The sequence below is a fragment of the Adiantum capillus-veneris genome, chromosome 3 (genome assembly GCF_014529385.1).
Source record: "Adiantum capillus-veneris isolate H3 chromosome 3, ASM1452938v2, whole genome shotgun sequence".
Lineage (NCBI taxonomy): Eukaryota > Viridiplantae > Streptophyta > Polypodiopsida > Polypodiales > Pteridaceae > Adiantum > Adiantum capillus-veneris.
The window spans coordinates 9,797,437-9,808,123 of record NC_140933.1 but is presented as its reverse complement, the minus strand read 5'-3'; the positions used below and the strand labels follow the sequence as shown (position 1 = coordinate 9,808,123).

The following is a 10,687-nucleotide window of genomic DNA, read 5'->3' as shown; positions in this document are numbered from 1 at the left end:
TATTTCTTGTAAAAAATTTGCTTTCAATGGCCATTTTTGGCACAGGTTTTGGTGGCAAGGTCTTACACCATATAGCTATCAATCAAGCCATAGGAGTGGAAGATCCACAAGCCATAGTGGCCTTAGTCCTAACTTCCATCCTACCTAATGCTGAAGCAAGACGCAAGGAAGTTGCATAGTGCCTCCTAACAGAAGACTTGTAAATAGTTTCTTTTGTAATTTCATATATCAATATAACTCTAGTTCCATGTGTATTTTCCTATCTTGACTTACAATTTGGTGTAATTACATAGATTTGAGTGAAATTTGATTTTCCAATGCTGAATGGACAAGTTTATTGTGAGTTCTCTTAGTTGCTGATCTTTAAATGTGTGTCAATCATGGAAAATTTTAGATCCATGAAGCAAAAAAATATTTTAGACCGTGTTTGGTAATCTACAAGGATTGGGATGGAAGAGTGTTTCAAAAATCATCATGAAAACATGTTGATTGAGCTTCAAAATAGCCAAAATGTGGCCTCTTGTTTTGCCATCTTTTGTTGTCTTGTGGCTAATGACTTGTGTGCATCAAAGATCAAAATTGTGCAATAAAGGCCACATCCTAGCTATTTTGAAGCTCAATCAACATATTTTCACGACATCTACATATTTTGATGCAAGGGAAAATTCGATGGCTCTCCCTCTCTTTGTGTGCATCAAAGATCAAAATTGTGCAATAAAGGCCACATTCTAGCTATTTTTAAGCTCAATCAACATATTTTCACGACATCTACATATTTTGATGCAAGGGAAAATTCAATGGCTCTCCCTCTCTTTGTGTGTGTGAAGCCATTTTTGCATACTCTCACTCAAACTACATCTAAATAGGCCAAATAGAGGCTCAACATGACACATGATTGATCTTTGATGCACACAAGTCAATAGCCACAGGACATCGAAAAATGGCAAAACAAGGGCTCTTGTTTTTCCATTTTTTGATGTCTTGTGGCTAATGACCGAGTGCATCAATGATCAATAATGTGCAACCCTAGGCCACATTTTGGCTAATTTGAAGCCCAATCTACATGGTTTCATGACATCTACATATTTTGAAGCCCAATCTACATCTAAATAGGCCAAATAGAGGCTCAACATGACACATTGTTGCTCCATGAAGCAAAAAAATATTCACAACACATTGCTGGACTGTAATCAACAAGGTACTGGACTATAAATGGTGAGCTACAAATCCATGATCACCACACATGTATAATTTAAATGACATAAGAAGTGATGCAAAACAAAATGAGTAAACCATAATTCGAGTTCCAAATTTGAAGTCATTACATATCCAATTAAAACGATGCACTCTGCGAGGTCGCCTAGGTAGTGCCGCATGCCTGTCATACTGTCGCCGGGCTGGTTTCTTGTAGAACTTTGTTTTGCAGTAGCACTTGGGGGGTGGGGCTACTTCCTTTGGGACAAAATCCTCGTGGGTAGAGTCCTCTTCTTGAGGTCTTCTGGCATCCGACGGGCATGCCCCCATACCCCTTGGGAGTGTCTTCCCTAACACTCCCCAGTATCTGCTGGCCTCCCCATGGTGGAGCGGTGCCTTTGCTCAATAAATTTCCTCTCAGCTATTCTCTCATGTTCTATCATCAATTTTCCTATGGATAAAGAAAGAATTATGCTCTTTCTCCATCTAGTTACCATTTCAATATTGAAGAGATAGGCATCGGGAAAATCATCTTCAACACCTTTGGGGGGTTCAACATGTATAAGTGGAAAGGTGATTAGCCCTATGATGGGTTTTACCCTTCTTGACCACACTACTATAAAATCAAACTACAATAAGATGATAAACCATCTTACAATTCTTTATGTGTTGCATAGTTTGAAAATTCCTTTATAGCATGGACCATTCCTAATCCCTCTCATGCAATGGTTATGTATTTGTTTTTCACATTGTTCAATTGGCAATTAGAAAATCCATATTTTCTTCAGCTAGTTGTGCCAATATGCATTCAACATCATAAGCCGAGGCATCAACGTGTATATGGAAAATCTTATTCCAATCTGGTGCTTTAAAAATAGGCGATGATACCAATGCATGCTTCAACTTTTGAAACGATTCCTCACATTCTTCCCTCCACTCAAAAACCACAATCACACTATAAAGAGGCTTAGTGATTAGATTATACATGAAAATAAATTATCTATAATAATCGCAATGTCCCATGAATGATTGATCCTCTCTAACTGCCCTTGGGCATGGCCGTTCCACAATGACATTGATTTTATCCATATTTGTGGATATTCAGTTTGCTTATACAATGTGTCCTAGGATCTTGCCATGTTTAACCATAAAAATGTACTTCTCCAGATTATGGAAAATCCTATATGTGCAACATTTCTCAAAAAATCTCTTTAAATGTTCTATATGTCTTCAGGAAGCACTGAATGTACACACAGGTCATCCATATAGATCTCTAGAAATGTATGCAAGTATTCTGGAAGCGTGAGCCATTAATCTTTGAAAAGTTGTAGATGCATTTGTCAACCCAAATGGCATCACACGATATGCAAAAATTTCCCATTCTATGGAAAAATTGGTCCTATGTTGATCTTCAGGTTTAATAGCCAATTGGTTATAACCTGAAGATCCATTTAAAAAGCCATATGCTTGCTTGTGCGAGCTACTCGCTCTATCACATGATCAATGATGGGAAGAAGATAATTATTGCAAATAGTTGCTACATTTAGCTTTTTGAGATTTACTCATACCCTCAATTTACCATCTTCTTGGGCAATACCACAATTGGGAACACCCAACCAGTGTGTTCTACCTTGTAAATGAACTCAGTTTCCTTAAGTTATTAATCTCTTCCTTGATTTCTTGAGCAAATATCTCCTTGTAAGTATACAAACGTTGTCTGCTTGGCTTAGCATTGAGCTTAAGGGGATTTGTATGTTGACAAATTTCTGGATCCACCCCTTTTTAAGTCCTTAAACGACCAGGAGAACACATCCTTGTATTCCTTAAGAGTTTTAATCAACATCTCTTCTTCGAAAGGAGATAGATTTGTCACAACGTATCCAAGTTCTACTACATCTATCTTCTTAGCATTTTTAGGTCCATCATACGATTTCCTTGGCTTTGTTATTATTCTAATGGGTTATTCAATGATGATTTTGCGGTCCAAAATAGTGTATTTTTTGTAGTGGGAAGGTACACTTATACCCTCTTTCTTCAACTCACTCTCCACTTCACTTTCCATTTTAGTTGTCCATACCTCTTTCAAGGTCTGTTTCAACTTGTTGTACTTCTTCTTCCTCTCAACTTTATTCAACATAGGCTCTCCAAAAATGTTCAATCTTTTTAACGTATACTTAAATCACTTGGTTGTCTTTTGTTTCTTATTTTTTGTACTCTTCTCTTGAGTAATTCTAGAAAATCTCCCTGACACATTGTCTTTTATTCAATCCTGAGCTCCTACAAGCATCAAATAAGGTGTCTTACTCTTTAGTTGAGGCATCAAGATTTCTATAGTCCATCTTTGGGCTCTCTTGTCCTTGTAACAACTTTGTCTTTGTGGCCTTTGATTTGGAAAATATACAAAAAGGTCCATCATTACCTCATTCTCACTTTCTTCCTTCTGATTTCTCATCATCAGCATCCAAATCAAGATTTCCAAAGGCGTCTATAGTGTCATAGAAACAGTCTTCTTTTTTCTCCTTTACTTTGTCTAGAGTCTCATCCATGTCTGTGCAAGTGCTAAGATCTCTTATGGAAATTTAAATTTCATCCTGGATTCTCAAACACTACACGCCAGTCTCTAATTCACATACAAAACTCTCACCCATTCTCATGTCATGATTGTTTTGTCCTTTGTTAAAGGCAAGAATCAAGATGAAGGTGGTTATCAAGAACAACGACCAAGAAAAGGCAACGGCCAAATGAAGCAGCCACAAAAGGGTGGCAAACCATTGAAGGAGGTGAAAAAGTTTTGGTGGAACAGAGGAGTGTAGCTGTATCCTAGGGGGTTGGGTAGGTGTATGATTGATGTCACATTGTATTACAGGGTTGGGTATCTGGGTAGCTTAGTCATGACTGGAACACTAAGGCATTGCTCATGCCAATCTTGTACTCTTACCTTACTAGTAATTCATTTGTGTCTCTGGGTGGTTTACTGTCTATCTTTGTGCACTGTCATCATCTTGATCACTGCTGTTATCTTGCTAGTCTCTTAGCACGAGCACTACTAGAGCAGTCGGCCAACCAAAGAGAATCTTGGAGGGGCAAGAGCATACGTGTCTCATGCCCTTTTTGGCCGGCAAGTGGATGGCTGGCCGCTGTAGCCCACGCCCCATCTCCCTTGGCAACGTCTCTAGCCTCCTGTCATCCAATCAAAGCTCTGCAGCCGTCTTCCACTCGCTGGCCGAGCTACTGCCGGAGAGGTTGTGCTCAATATTGCCAGCCAGCAAGGGAAAATTCCCCAGCATCAAATGTTGGCTGTCGAGCTGCCGTCCAGAACGTTGTGCTAGAGCTATATGTGTGTGTAACCATTAACATGGCCAGGGACCATAGTTAAGATTGACCAACCTAGCCTGCACGTAACTAAGTAACCTGAGAATTTTAGGCTCAACATTGGCGATCCTGGTGGATTTTCAATCATGAATGACACATCAGAAGATTCAAGACAGGCCTGGACCAAGCAACATCAAAAAACGACATGGTAGGCCGAAGAAAATAGTAGTCATAGAAGAATTGGACAGAGTAGTCATGGAGCAGGATGACCATCGCAATCCGCAGGAAGAGGAGGAAGGAAAATTGGATTTGTTGGTGTTGTGAGAAGATGGGCACTGGACATCTTCTTCTTAAGGAGAGTTAACCCGGCTCCTATCTGCTCACCATCAAATCGAAAGGAAAAGAGACCCCCCCCCCCGAAATGTCACTCCCGAGACCACGCATCACTAGTCTTCTGTCTCTGAACTGGACTCTAAATATTCAGCCCCCTCAGTACTATGTGCTTCCCTTTCCAGTTTGAGTGTTGCCTCCTCCCTCTTGATCCTGGTGTCTGCTGCTGGAGCACCTAAGCCACTAGGAGTGCCTGGATGATTTGAAGGAGATCTGGTTTAGTTGCTGAGCCAATCATGCATCTTGAAGTTCCTACCTTGGCTTCAGTTTCCTACTTTACCTGCTGATCATACGGCTCCCCCTTTTCTCTTTCCCTCATTTCCCACAGTTCAACGGTCCATTTGCTTGGCTTCTTCATCTTACAAATTTCTGCTGGCTTGACTTTTTCAAACAAATGGAGCCTTTGGCATTTCCGCTTCCCTTTGTCTGTGTATCCCACTGTTTGATCAGACGCATGAATTTTGGTTATGGCCAGCTGTGTGCACTAGTACGTTGTTGCAAGCCAAGCTCCATGAGCTGGCTGGTTGGCCTTGATTCTAGCTTCAAAGAGTTTTTCTGCCAGCATTTGGACCTCGTAATCCATGCTTGTCGTTTCCTATTTTTCCAGGGGTATTCTCTGAGCTCTAATATGAGTAACATTTTATTGCATAGCATGATCAGCTGGTTCTGATGTTTGAGCCATTCAGAAAATATGTCTCAGTAAGTTTCTCTCTAAGAGATTCCCTCTAGCATTTGCTTCATGGTTTTGACATTGTCTTGCATTTGCTCCCCCCATTCATGAAACTCTTTCACCAGGACCACATATTCTTCTACATCTGCTGGCTCCGTCACACTAGGATACAGAACTGGGAAGAACCTGGGTAGGGCTTTAGGTGGTGGTGGTATCACATACAACAGTGTGGGGTTATCTGGCAGTTGAGTGATGCATTCTTCCCAAAATTGAACTTCCTTCTTAGCCACTAGGAACCAGTTTCTCACAGCTCTGAGCACTGTTAACAAGAATTTTTTCCATTTTTTTGGATTGCCAATTCTTGGGGGCAGCGTTATCTACTGAATCTCACTTTTCAATCCATCCAGCTTCAAACCGGTCATTGCTTGAACTTGCCTCATGGCTTGTTTGGCGTGGTCCAGGCACGCATACCTTGGTTTATGCCCTAGAAGCAGCTCTACATACATGGCCAAACTTTCAAAACTGAAAGTTGTCAGAGATTCCAATTCCCTCCCTGATGGCGGTATCCCCTTGGGGTGGTTTTTCTAGTACTTGTATGCATGCAGGGTGAGCTGGTAACTGGCACCGGCTCTTTTCAAGGAAGCTCCTTCGTGGCCATTGCTTTAGAAATTTTCTCACAGTTGCTTTATTTCTAACAACTTTTCCTCCTTACTCAGCTCCTGGCTGGTTCTGTTTCTTAACCACGTATCATTTTTTATTCTCTTGTACTCCATGTACTTCAGGATTAGCTTGTTTACTAGGTTGACCATGAATTCCTTCTGCTTATACCATGGTGGTTTCATCTTTTTGCATTCCAAGCTTAGCCCTTTGACTAGTCCAAAGAATCTGTCTTTTTGTTGGAACCATTCCTCCATTTTTGACTTTCTTTGTTGCTCAGTGGTTCCACCTTGCCCTTCATTTGTTTTCTCGCCCTCTTCCTCTTCAGTCCCCTCTTCCTCCTCCTGGCTTTTCCTTCTTCTTACTCCAGATTCTCCTTCTCCTCCCCTTGGTTCTCCTTCTCCTCATCCTCCTGCCTATCTTTTTCCCCCTCCTGGTTCACCCTATCCTCATCGATTTTCTCTGATTCTCCATCAGAGTCTCTTTCCGTTTCCTCCTCTCCTGTTTGCTGACCACCCTCCCCTCCTTGGTCGTCATCATCATCAGCCTTCTCTTGGTCTGATTGTGTTTCTATATCATCCTTGTCCTCTTCTTCCTAGTCTTCCTTGTCATTGTCTCCTACCAACCATTTCTCCTTTGCCATCTGCTCCAACCACTTCTGGCTATATACGACTATCATGGGTACTATATTGTCGGCAAATTCTTCCATGGCCTCTCTATTCTGGTAGATCCCCTCTTGTTTTGTCTCCTCCATTTGTTGTATCATATGGGCCATTGCTGACATATTAAAGTTGTCCATGCAAGTTTTTATTCTGGCTTCAACTCTTTCTTCCCTCAACTTGGGCCTTTTTAACTGTTGTTTGTATCTTTTTTTCTTCTTGTGCATATTTTTCAACTTCTCCTGTTGTTTGGTTACCTTTTCCTCAAGGTTCTTTGCTTCCTTTGCCAGTTGGGTCCTTGTTTTCCTGATGCAGACTTTTATTTTCTTTCTCCAGTCTCTCTATGCTTGCCACCTCTTGACTGTCAGAAACAATGTTGTGAGCTTGCAGCGCTAGTGTATTGAGAGAGATCATCATGGTCCTCAACACTGCTTTCCTCCTGCTTTTCGAGGTACCTTCCTCCCTTGCCATCATCACTGGAACCCCCCAAAAAGGCAAGACGATTGGCGAGTCTTCTAGCTTCTGTACTTTTAAGTTCAGTTGTGGGGTTGCTAGCTTCCCACTCATTTCCTCCCAAACCTGCCTCAAAGAAGGTTCCCCTCTCTCTTTCCTGCTCCACGTGAATTGGTGTCTTATTTTCATTCGATGGACGGGTGCAACCGGGTGTTGACATCCTTTCCAGTGGGCTTGGTGTTGGTGGGGTTCTACTAGTCAAGCCACCAATGAGTGTTTTCAGCTTTCCCTTGTGTACTTCAAGGCTTACCATTTCAAGCTTCACCTTTTGGTTTTTCAGGGATGTCAGGGTGCTGGCCCCCTTTTGGAAATTGGTTTGGGAAGAGCTTGGTCATGTCTGGCTTGAAGCTGGCCAATGTGCAATTCTCAATTTTTTCAACATTGGCCCCCTGTCTGGCCCCCTTGGTTGGCTCACTGGTTTCCAGACCTCCTGGTAATACAGTTCCTGCCATATGGGGGCACATGTATATAGCTTATGGCCTTTCTCCGTCACTGCCTGCATCTGGTTAGCCATGGATTCTGCCAAAAGCTTAGCCCAATCACCCTGCCCTCCCTTGAACACTCTGGCTATATCCAAGAACACATGTTCAAAAAGGTGTTTGTCGTCTTTCTTCAGACAGATAGCCTGAGCTAGAAACCTCATGATCTTGTTGTGCTCGGTGATCTTAGCAGTCGGTATTCCTTGACACTTGGTATTCCTTTTCTTTGTGGCCTCTACGTATTCTTTCAGGTATTGTGCTACTTGATATGGAGTCCATGCCTGGCCTTTTGTTGCCATACCTAGATGGTGATGCAGCGTCACTCGTGTGGCTCTGATTGTTACTCCTTTGATGGAGGTCTGTATGGTTTCTTTGTCAAAGTTCCTCACTACTTCTTCTGCTATTGTTTTTTCCATGGGTTTCTGCATAGCGTCATATAATTTCTTCAAACCTGCCTGTGCAAACTGCTCTTCCTCTTCCTTTGTGAAAGGTGGAATCTTTATTTTCACACGCAGTGGTGCAGATTTAGGTTGTGAAGATGAAGCCATATTGTTGTATGCAAACAGAGGAGAGGATAATGACTCTAAAGTGGATGATATGGTAGAGTTTGAGCTTCTGTAGAGAGATGTTTGGCTATGGAAAGAAGATTGTCTAGGAGAAGAAAGTAGAGAGTAAGGGTTTTCTTGCACAGAGTTTATGAATGTTCTATGGCATTTTCTTTTCTTATTTGTGTTCTGTTTGCTCGCCATCAATGTGTGCGCAAAGAATCCTTCCATTAAACACCATATAATGATGATAATAGGTGTGGATGTTTTGTAGTTAATGTACCTTACTCTTTGAGGTAGGTGTAATGATTCTATTTCCGGCCTAACCATTGCCACGTCAGCCACCGTCCCCCGATCGTCCGGCCTTCGGATTATCTTTAGCTGGCACATGAATGGTCTGCTTAGAATAACATCATAGTTATTCTTGGTACCAAAATCTACTACCATAAATGTGTGTTGATACTCAATTCCACAAGAAGTCATCACTTTTTGCTCCAAAACCCCAATAGGTTTCTTGATATGACCATCAAAACTGTAATTTCATTTGTGGTTTCCTAAGAGCAGTCTTTCCTGATTTTTCCCAAATACTTTTTTCTCTTATGGCAACACCTACACCACTGTCTAGAATAGCTATGGGTTTTGTTCCTAGATATCATGTGGGAAATGTAGTGTTTCCATCCTTGCCTTTGCAATAATCACCAGCTTTGTTTATAGGAACTGGCTTTGCATCTTTCTTGAGTCGGTCCCATTCTTCCAATTCTCGTTCTATTGTCCCTGCGTGATTCTTAATGGCCATCTTCTCAGGACATCTTACTACATCTTTCCACATTTGAGGTCTAGCCTTTAGCAGCTCAGCTATCATTAGGTAACAGGAAGCGAGTCTAAGCAAGTTAGTCAAGCAAGAACATTTGGGGGAAGTTGAGAATATGGTTGATAAAAAAGTTTCCAAGAAAGCTTAAGTGTAAAATGTGAAGAAATGTGGAATCCAGGTGATCACAAAAGACTCAAATAATGGAGAATCCACCTACGTATGTGGGAAGAATTCCAGGACAAATGGTAGAGAACACAAAAAATGATTCTGTTTACCATATACCTCCTACGGTGCCAAAAGTTGTTGGCAATTGAACTAAAGAACTTTGGGATGTAGTTAGAGAGGCTAAAAATGGCAGCAATACTTTGGAGTCAGCACCCATTTTGCAGAGCTTGATCTCAACAAAGGAATGAGGGATTTTGAGGTGCAATCCATGAATGGTGATCTAGGAACAAAAAGATTAGAGGATAGCAGAGAGGAAACTGTTATCGTATTTGGGACAATATGAGGAAAAATTAGAGGTTTTGGATCTACCATCCCAAAGAAAAGCTTACAAGCCTACCTTAGATTCACAAAGATTGCAACATTCTATGTCAACACCTATGATATGCCTTGAACTGGCATAACTGGTGGAGGCTCCATAAGTGCTTGAGCAATCTCAATCAGCTTTATGCACATCTCCAACCTTATCTTTTCCAACTCTACATTAGGATAAGTCACCCACCTGTGCTCTATTTTCTGGTGGTCATCTATCCTTGCTTTCTAAGCTTTAGGATAGCTTCCAATGATCAAACTTTTCATCCATCAAGACTAAACCTCCCAAACTATCATCTTCTGGCTCCAATCCTCTCAACTTTTGTTTTGTCCCAAAGTGCTTCTTCTAATATCACCTTCGAGTGTTCCTTTTGTTGATGTAATTTCTCTTGAGCTTGTGACAGCTCAATTGTAATAGCCTCTAAGATTCAATGATGTTGGGCTCTAACTCTTATCTTTTATGGAATTTTTTGCTGATTTCATGAACTCCTGGCTAAATACTTACTAGTCTTGAGGTATATCTTGGTCAGGGTGGTGGTGCACGCCTATTTTGTTGATAGTGAGGATGGATTGGTGCATTTGGCTGATATTGTGGGTTAGGCTGATAAGGCCTTTCCCTAACTTGACCTCTATTATAGTAACATTCCTTAGTGGTATCATTTCTCCACTTATTCTCAATGGCACACCACTTCTGCCTAGGATAGTTGCAGCAATACAAGACATTACTGTGTTGGATGATCTTCTCCATATGTCAAGTAATGTCTTAAATGTGGTATACTTTGGTTCTAGACTCTCAATATTTGGTTCATTCTTCTCAATATTTACTTGTTGCTGTTGCATTGATGTCGTACTCACCATATATGCATCAATAGATGTTGAACATGAGTCATGGGAGGTGGTATCCGTATTATGAGATACCTCTC

At 41.3% G+C, this 10,687-nt stretch overlaps 1 protein-coding gene across 1 annotated transcript; it reads right to left on the bottom strand.

Moving 5' to 3' along the window:
* Window positions 1-7,726: 7,726 nt before the first annotated feature.
* On the bottom strand, window positions 7,727-8,422 carry LOC147460487 (uncharacterized). The gene has a single exon (XM_086498706.1). The coding sequence runs from the start codon at window positions 8,420-8,422 to the stop codon at window positions 7,727-7,729; it is 696 nt and encodes a 231-aa protein (XP_086354832.1).
* Window positions 8,423-10,687: the final 2,265 nt, after the last annotated feature.